The sequence below is a fragment of the Quercus suber genome, unplaced genomic scaffold, assembly GCF_002906115.3.
Source record: "Quercus suber isolate HL8 unplaced genomic scaffold, Cork oak 2.0 scaffold_41, whole genome shotgun sequence".
Classification (NCBI taxonomy): Eukaryota; Viridiplantae; Streptophyta; class Magnoliopsida; order Fagales; family Fagaceae; genus Quercus; species Quercus suber.
The window spans coordinates 1040111-1050173 of NW_027069506.1; the positions used below are offsets into that span (position 1 = coordinate 1040111).

General features: G+C 39.1%; 1 protein-coding gene across 1 annotated transcript; it reads left to right on the forward strand.

Moving 5' to 3' along the window:
- Window positions 1-6570: 6570 nt before the first annotated feature.
- LOC112032174 (plant intracellular Ras-group-related LRR protein 4) lies at window positions 6571-10063 on the forward strand. The gene is made up of 4 exons (XM_024064934.2): window positions 6571-7933; window positions 8269-9182; window positions 9257-9455; window positions 9732-10063. The coding sequence occupies exons 1-3, from the start codon at window positions 7282-7284 to the stop codon at window positions 9410-9412; spliced, it is 1722 nt and encodes a 573-aa protein (XP_023920702.1). The 5' UTR covers window positions 6571-7281; the 3' UTR covers window positions 9413-9455; window positions 9732-10063.

The following is a 10063-nucleotide window of genomic DNA, read 5'->3' on the forward strand; positions in this document are numbered from 1 at the left end:
ACATTTTGTTTACTAACCTCTGGTAGGTGGCTCCTGCATTTTTCAGTCCGAAGGGCATTACCTTATAGCAATAGAGTACTTGGCTTGTGATAAAAGTAGTCTTCTCTTGGTCTTCTTCTGCCATCTTGATCTGATTGTAACCCGAGAATGCGTCCATGAACGTCAGTAGCTTATGCCTTGTTGTAGAATCCACTAGCTGGTCTATCCTTGGCAGAGGAAAATTTTCTTTTAGGCATGATTTGTTCAGGTCTGCGAAGTCCATGCATATTCTCCATTTTCCATTTGCTTTCTTCACTAGGGCGACATTGGCGAGCCAAATTGGATAGTAAAATTCTCAAATAAAGCCTACTGACAACAGCTTGCTAACTTCGTTCATGATTGCTTGATTTCATTCTGGAGTGAAAACCCTTTGTCTTTGCTGGACTGGCTTCTTCTCAGGGTCCACGTTTAGACTATGTTTGATGACCTTCATGGATATACCTGGCATGTTCTCATGACTCCATGCGAAGACGTCTAAGTTTTCTTTAAGAAACTGGACAAGTCTCATCCTCATCTCGGGACTTAATGTCGTCCCTATTCTGGTCGTCCTTGTTATTTCTCCTTCAACCAGCTTCATTATTTCCAAGGCTTCCACTTTATCTTCTTCCTCCTCCTTGATTATCCATGTATGGTTTTCTTTGGCAGCTAACATAGCCTGGTAGTATTCCTTGGCCAGTATTAGGTCTCCTTTTACCTCACCTACTTCGTTCTCTGTTGGAAACTTTACCTTCAAGCAGTAGGTAAATGTGGCTGCTTTCCAACAGTTGAGCATGGGTCTCCCGATGATCACATTGTAAGATAAAGGATAGTCTACCACCTAGAAGTCTAATTGATGGGTTAGCTTCCTCGGGTGAGTCCCCACTGTAACCATCAGTGTCACTATGCCTTTGGGATACACCCTGTCTCCACTGAAGCTGATGAGGGGGGAATCAAATGGGCGAAGCCTTCTTGGATCTAGCTTCAACTGCCAAAGAGCGGAGAGGTAGATGATGTTCGTGGAGCTGCCATTGTCCACAAGGATTCTCTTGGTATTAAACCCTTCTATCGTAAGCATTATAACCAAAGGATCATCATGAGGCTACTTCACTTCTCTAGCATCCTCTTCCGAGAAAAACATATCACGGTTTGTCTGTCTTTGCTTAAATGGGGGCATTCTGTGGACACTGTTTATTTGCCTCTGGTATGTTTTCTTGAGGGATTTGAACGACCTACCTGTGGATGGGCTACCTGTAATTGTCTTTATCTCCCCGATCACACTTGGTGAGCGTTGGGACGTGTGATCCTCGTCCCTGGGTGAAGATTCACGCTAGTTCTTGTTGTCGCTTCTGAACTTACTAGATTCCCCCTTTTTCACATACTTCTGCAGTTTTTCTTTTTGTATAAGCTCCTTTATTTGCTCCTTTAGGTCCCTGCAATCCTCTGTGTGGTGGCCGTGATCCTTATGGAACCGGCAGCACTTCTTTTTATCACGTACGTTGGGCGACGAATGTAATGGCCTTGGCCATTTGAGGTAGTGCTTATCCTTAATCTGCACCAAAATTTTGTCAACAAGCATAACAAAAGGAGTGAATTTTACCGTTCGAGGAGTTTTTTCATCTTTCCTTTTACTCTTATCACTAGTCTGACGATCTGAGCACTCCCTCTTTCGTCCTCTATGATCGTGCTCCTTCTTTCCCTTGTCTGTTAGTCTTTCCACGTCTTTAATGGCGGCTAAAGCATCTTCAGCATTCATGTACTTCTGTGTCTTCAGTAGCATCTCTGCCATCATCTTAAGAGGATTCTTCGTGAGTGAAACCATGAACTCTCTGGACTTCAATCCCACTTTAAAGGTCGTCAACTGCACCTTGTTGTTAGCTTCGTCCACCTCTAGAGTCTCCTGAGTAAAGCGCTTTATGTACGATCTCAGGGTTTCTTTCTCCCCTTATCTAATGGTGAGTAAGTGGTTTGCTAGCCTCTTCGGGCGTTGTCCCCCGACGAAGTGGCGCAAAAAGGCATTGCTCAATTGCTTGAAGCTGTCGATGGACAATATTCGTAACTTTGTGAACCACTCCCTTACAACTCATTTGAGAATGGTGAGGAAGGAACAATACAGTATTTCGTCAGGAGGCTATTGAAGGCCTAATGTCGTCTTGATGGTGTTGAGGTGGTCCTGAGGGTCCTTAAGTCCGTCAAACGGCTCAAGTTGAGGCAAGCGAAATTTTGACGGCACAGGGCATTCCAAGACTGCCATGGTGAAGGGCGAATCTGTTGCCCTGACCATTCTATCCAGGCTTTAGTCTGTTTTTTCTCTAATGGCGTTCCTCAGCGTGTCCATCTCCTATCTCATCTCCCGGAGAAGATCTGAGTTTTGTTCATCTAAAGAATTCAGCCCTTGACGGTCACTCCTTCTATGGGTATCTCCTTCATCCTCTTGATTAGCCCTAGACCGGTTCTCCTCCTATTGAAGCTGTAGCCTCATTTCTTGATTCTATCTGTTGAGCTCTTCGACGGTAATTGCAAGAGCCTGGACTTGCAGAGCTAATGCTGCAGAATCCTGGTTGGACTCCACCTGAATGTAGAAGTTAATTGGAAACTACGCTTTCGAACCTAAGTATGAAAATATCGTTCCCAGAGACGGCGCCAAACTAATGAAGTGCAAATCGCTAGTCTTTATGAGTGCGTCCAGATGGAGCTAAGTCCTCATCGATGTACTTACAAATATGGAAAGATGGCTCCCTTAAGGTAGTCATCGGTGTGGTGCCTGCCACAACATTTTCGATGCCAAAGTCAGTATAAAAAAGCATTTAAAGAATAATACAGGATATCAGAATGAGTAAAATTCGGTGTGTCTATGTACCTTGTGAGGGGTTTATATATGTTTCCACTCCCCTAGTCGTTGTGGCTATTATTGTGGTTTTAATACCTATCTTCGTAACGCTTTATGCTCAATAATATAGGCTTTGATGGGCCTTCAACGATCTGTATAGCTAGTCTTGTAACTGTCTGAGGTTTTATTGGCTGCATTGAATGGCTTCCTTACCTCCATCAGTGACGTGGATTTATTGACAGAGATATTTGATTAGCTCATCTGAGACAAAGGGCTCGTCAGTTTCATCAGTCATAACGTGGCTTGAATTGAATGGAGCTTGATAGGCCACAAACTGAATAACCCCTTGTGATTTAAACCAATTAATTATTTAGCCAAGTTGTTAATTAATCAATTAATCATGCAAACGTGTAGAAGTACAAACAAATCACCAATAAACTAAATAAGCAGCGAAAAATAAATAACACGGTGATTTGTTTATGAATGGAAAAAACCCTTACAACAAAAACCCCACCGGGTGATTTTCAAGTCTCTACTCCCAAAATTTCACTATTGTCAAATCAAGCGGTTACAAGTAAAGGAATCTTAAGTACCTTACCAACTTACAGTTGAACCCTTACCCCAATACCCAATTGGACTTGATCTGTAGTGACAGTTCCCACCTTTGATGTACGGCTCCCAAGTACGTGACTAACCAATGCGCGGATCCCAGTACGTGACTTCAAACACCAACTTAGAAGGAGAGGTTGGCTACAAAGTTCTTCAGTTCATCCTACATGATGAAGATCATGAAGATGGTTGGTTACAAAACCCTTTGGTGCAAAATACACAGCAACTTCTTCAAAGAAGATGAACTAGGTCAAGAATTTTGTCTTTGATCACAATTTGCTTGAATAGAGATTGCTTAATACTTTTGTAACTTGTGTACAATTTGACGGCTCTTAAAACAATTCTTTTATATGTTTAGGGTTTGAAGAAAAGAAGACCCAAAAGCATATTCACGAATCCCAAGAAATCAGATCAGAAAATCAGATTTTATAATTCTCGATAGATAGCAGGTGTCGAGGAGCTATCGAGCAGGTGTCGAGTTTTAATGATTTTGCACTTCAGCTTGTTTTTCTTGAACAGACTTGATGACTTCAACACTTGATATTGAAACCTTGTTTTTTGAAGTATTAAAAACACCTAGAACTACCCAATTACAAGTAGAGTGCGTTTTGTCAAATGATTAGCTAATTTACATAAATAAGTGACATATGTTATTAACAAGTGAAAACACATATGTCCTAACAGAGCTAGTAGCTCCACAGTCCACACCATAGAATTATTTTATAGGTCATGCTAACAAGTACCCTTAGGGCATTGGTTAACAATCCATTTTAAGAAAGTTTTGACACCACTTATATAAGAAATGAAAAAAACTGTCAAAGTATTAATTGCTTCTTTTTTTTTTTTTCTTTATAAAAACTTTTTTTAAATAGATTATTAACTAATGCTTTAAGAACATTCATTAGCATTTCTCTTATTTTATACCCCTTTCATAAGTGGGTTTGCACAATTGGTCGACTTTTTTTGTTTTTCCTCGTGTGTATATATATGTTCTTTAATTTGTTGGTCTTTTTCTATTAGGCCATAGAACAAAAGGCAACGTAAATTGCATGCTATTTAAAATTAAGAAAGAGAAAAGGCCCGGTGGCTGTATATAAGAGTTTTTGTATTACTGATTCAGTCCATATCTAATTAATGTTGCTTGTAGACGTAGGTCTGAGATCAACTCAAATAACTCTTGGGTTGGTTATTATTATATTTTTCTGAGGTTAAATTACACTAATTATATTGTTTCATATTAATTCCGAAATTATAATATGACTGAACTAATTCTCATAATAAGAATTTTGTTTTTAATGTAAAGCGGGTTGGGGATTTGAATATCAAATATGTATATATATATATATATATATATATATAATAAGACCAGAAGTGTGTGTGTAAAAGATTTTGTTTGTATTGCAAATTGCGAGAGACTTATTAGTTATTAGAGGGCTGGTAAATAAAGGAAGGTGTGATCAGGTGAGTTTGGAATGGGAATGGGAGTGGGACACAGGGAAAGTATGGAAATTGGAAAGACACGCGGGTTAGCATAGCATGTGAGGGTGTCTGCAGGGTAGCAGTCCTCGTCACTCTCTCACACTCACAATCAGATATCAGATTATCAGAGAGAGAGAGAGAGAGGGACAGGTGTGATAACAGAGCACGTGAGCCCGTCCTCCTCATCAGCATAAATAATATCACCGAGACTGAGAGAGAGAGAGAGAGAGAGAGAGAGTCCAGCAAGAAGTATCACCAAATCCCAAACCAAACAAGCCCTTATTACTTCCATAGTCAATCCTAATAAATCCATCCATGATAAAAAAGCAAGCCTTTTGTTTTTAAGAGAAAGAGGAAAAGTGGGGGTGGAGAAACGGTTATAGCGTGATCATGAGGAGGAGGAGGAGGAGGAGCAAATGGCAGTAGTGCCAGCTGGAAGCGGACAGCAGACGTGAACCAACAACACGTGTACCCTTCAAATTTTATGTGGACACCTGGACCCATTGTGTCCCCACTCTTTTTTATTTTTATTTTTTGTTTGTCACTTCACACTTCACCCTCTCTCACCTGCCCCCTCCTCCACCTGCTGCGACTCACTTGAGATTCTTTCTTTCTTTCTTTCTTTGCCAATTCTCTGCATTTACTCAGTACCTCTACCCTCCACTCCACTATCGTATCCCCATCAATTATTTTTAAAAATAAACAAAAATTTGATAACATGTTAATGATAAGGTAACTCAAACTCCAACTCCAACGGGTTCAACAGTCCAAAGAGCCCATAGCCTCACTCCACATTTCACTTCACATTTCCCCGGCCCTAACTGAGTTTCAGAAAATGACGCCCCTCCTCCTCCACTTTTCTTTTTTTTTAACTACAACCCTCTTTCTCCTTGCCTTTAATTAAATACTACTTTTCTTATTTCTTTCTTACTACTTTTCTTATTATTATTATTATTATTATTATTAATTGCCACTCCCACTCTTTTTTTTTTTTTTTTTTCCTCCAACTCCAATGACGTCTTTTGCACCATTGGCACTGGCATTCCATCATCATTCATTATCTGATTATTAATAATTAAAGACCCTGATCAATTATCAAATGATAACCCACTCTCCTCTACTCTTAATTACTTTCTACACACTGATCACTGATGTGATGAGTAGACAGCTCACACAATAATTTTTGTGTCTATAATATGAATACTAGTATAGTATTTGCATCTCAATTGAATTGTTCGGGTGTGGACCATCTGATTTCATCCATTCCAAATCAGCATCAATCAATTTGAGACTCTCCAAAGTCACCTTTGCTGGACTTTGATTTCATAACAAAATATGCATAAAAATTAAATTGCCTAGCTAGATTAGAATAACAAAAATCATTTTATTTTGCTTTTGGGGAAGATTAATCCACGTTAAGTAGTAGTAGTATTAATAATACTAATATGATCATATTACTAATAATAGTAGCAGGTGACAAAACGATAAGCTCGGTAAACTAGTCATACACACACTAGAAAGAGATGAGATGAGATGGAGACTAGTAGATCTTGCAGCACCTGTTGATAACCGATCAGTCATTATCGATTTCACGCTATTTTCATCATTTCTAGTATTTTCATTTCCCATCCAATTATCTCTTCTTTTTTCGTCACGTTATTACTACATTTTTTATTATAAAAATTAAATTTATACTTGTCATATACTCCATACGAATTAAAAATCCGCCCATAGAAAACAAGAAGAAGATTCAGAGAGAGAGAGAATAGTAGCTGGATTTGTGAGACGACGCAAAGAAAGAAAGAAAGCCTCCTCCTCAACTGAATCTGATCCAATTTGACGAAACCAACCCCGCCCAGCCCACTTGAGGTTCAGCTCCTGCTCCTCAATTGTTTCTTCCTTCTCTTTTGTCTTTCTTTCTTTCCTTCTTCCATAAATAATTTACTCTCACCTCACCTCACCTCTCACATTCATTATTATTAACATTACACAACTTTGTCCTTTTTATTATATATATTCTATTTATTACAACAATACATACATACAGACTTGGTTCGTTAGCGTTCTGACTAGCTCAGTTTTCATTCATTGTTCTAGAAACTTGTAGAACCACGTAATACACTTTCTTCTTCTTCTTCTTCTAGTTCTTTCTCTCTTAGGTGATCTCGTTTTTTACTTTCTAAAAAATACAAATGAAAAGGAATATTTCAGATTTGGGTTCTCACCTGATTGTTTTTTTGATTTAAAAGTCTTTTTTTATTATAAAAAAAAAAAAAAGAAAAAAAAGAAGAAGAAGAAGAAGAAGAAAGAACCTGAGGAATTGGATTTGAAAGAAGAATCAGAAGAAAATGGAAACGACGTCGTCTTCGTCTGTGAAATCAGTGGATGAAGTGGTTGAAGAGATTATGAGAATTCACAGATCTTTACCGACCCGACCCGGAATCGACGAGGTGGAGGCGGCGAAGGCGTTGATCATAAATGTGGAGAGAGAAGACCAAGCGAGAGTGGAAGCCATTGCAAGACAAAGCAAGAGCCCTCACGTCCCAGAAGAGCTATTCATGATCTTGCAAGAGATGCAGAAGAACTTGGTGTATTTTCAAAGCAGAGAACAGAAGCGAGAGGCCTTGAAATTGCTCGATCTTGAAAACGCCCACTCTCTGTTCGATGAATTTATTCAGAGAGCTTCCAAATGCGTCGTCCCCAACAATGACTCCAACACCATTCAAACCATTCCCACTTCTTCAATGCTTTCCACTTCCTCTGCGGTGCCGACTACTTTATCATCCTCATCCTCATCCTCATCGTCAAGGCCGGCTTTGTACTACTCTGAGAGAGAACCAATCAAGACCACCTCTAAATTGTTCACCAGAGATGACAGTTATGTCATGAAGACCAAATCATCATTCAAAACTGACGGAATTGGAATTGGGTTTGGACCCAGTACTACTTCATCCACACCCCAGATATTCGATTCGTCTTTAAAACCTCCTCCCATTTCTGGTAAGTCTGTTTCACTTCATTTCATTCCTTCCTTCATTCTTTGCATTTTATCTTTCTTAAACAATTGTTTGACATGTAAATAATGGGTATCTTCAAATTTGGTTTAGTTTTGTTATTATTAATAAGAGTGTTTTCGATTGAAAGCAAGAGTGTTTTTTTTTTTTTTTTTAATTGTTAAATTCAAAATGCTTCATTTCAATAGAATTACATACAACAACAGTAACACCTGAGTCCCGAAGTTTTTTGGGGTTGCCTCATTCAACTACTTCTATGTGAAATTTTAATAGAATAATTAATTATCTCTTTACAAAACATATTGGTGGATTTGTTTTTAGGTCAAGATGGAGATAAACTGAGTTTGATAAAGTTGGCTAGTTTAATTGAAGTCTCTGCGAAGAAAGGCACTCGTGATCTCAATCTTCAGAACAAGCTGATGGATCAAATTGAGTGGCTGCCCGACACCGTTGGGAAGTTGTCAAGTTTGATCTCCCTGGATTTATCGGAGAATCGGATTGTGGCCTTACCAGCCACCATTGGAGGCCTTTCATCCTTGACAAAGTTGGATTTGCATGCTAACAGGATCTCCGAACTCCCTGAATCTATAGGAGATCTCCTCAACCTGATCTATCTAGACCTGAGGGCAAACCAGTTGTTATCTCTCCCTGCTACCTTTGGCAGATTAATACGTCTTCAGGAGCTTGATTTGAGCTCAAACCAGCTCTATTCACTTCCTGAGTTAATAGGATCGCTCGTTAGCCTAAGGAAGTTGAATGTGGAAACGAATAATATTGAAGAGATTCCACATTCCATTGGTCGGTGTACTTCACTCAGAGAGCTCCGTGCAGATTATAACCGGCTTAAAGCTCTTCCAGAAGCTGTAGGAAAAATTAATACCTTGGAGGTTTTGTCAGTCCGTTACAACAATATCAAACAATTGCCTACAACAATGTCATCTCTATCAGACCTCAGGGAGCTTGATGTCAGTTTCAATGAGCTCGAGTCTGTGCCCGAGAGCCTATGTTTTGCTACCAAACTCGTCAAAATGAACATAGGAAACAATTTTGCAGATATGACATCTCTACCAAGGTCTATTGGGAACCTTGAGATGCTTGAAGAGTTGGATATTAGCAACAACCAGATTCGGTTTCTTCCTGACTCATTTAGGATGCTCACACGACTACGTGTACTCCGTGTGGAAGAAAATCCTCTAGAAGTTCCACCAAGACAAATAGCTGAAAAGGGTGCACAGGTAAGGCTTTTTCTATTGTTTTATGTTATTTAACTGTACCTTAGGCTAATTTATGGTTTCATGGTTTATCCTAGGCTGTTGTTCAATACATGATTGACCTCCATGAGAAAAGGGAAAAGGGGGATGTTAAATCGCAATCAGTTAAGCAGAAAAAGAGTTGGACTCAGATGTGCTTCTTTTCAAGGTCTAACAAAAGGAAGCGCGGTGGTGCAAATGAAGTGAAAGCCTGATTGATTATAGCATTGCAGACCATAAATGTGATGCAGTTTTTATGTAAGTTGTTGTATTTAGCTTCATCACCACACCAATTTGTATTTTGTATATGGACCATATAAATAGAGTTAGTTTAGGTTAAGACCATGGGTTAGGCTCTTTTACCCTATCATGCTAGTGTTATACTTATGCCAACTTAGTTATAAAGAGAAGTGAAGGGTAGGCCAAAATTAGCAAAGGTAATCAAAATAAATGTCAAACTACTAGGGCTGATGTTTTAAATAGCAGGTGACATTCCTTGATGCTGAATGCGTTTCATTATTATTTATATTACAGGGTTGATCAATGCAGCAGACATGTCACTGGAATGACCCGCATGTGGTATTGGTGGGTGTTTCAAATTGGCTTTGACTTTTACCCTCTCAAACACTCGAATTATAGATTTTTTTGTAATATGTTCTTATCCACTGTATTCTTTTTTGTATTTCTGTTACCTTTGAGCCAAATGAGGTGTACAATTCAGCCGGCAAATGGGGGAAAGATAATGTTGAACTCTGTATTTCTCCCCCCCACCCTTGTTCATGAAATTTGAGTGTAAACATTTCTACCACTTCAGACAGACTTTTTTCCGATTCAGAGAGAAATGCAAAGGGCTCTGTTTTTGTCTA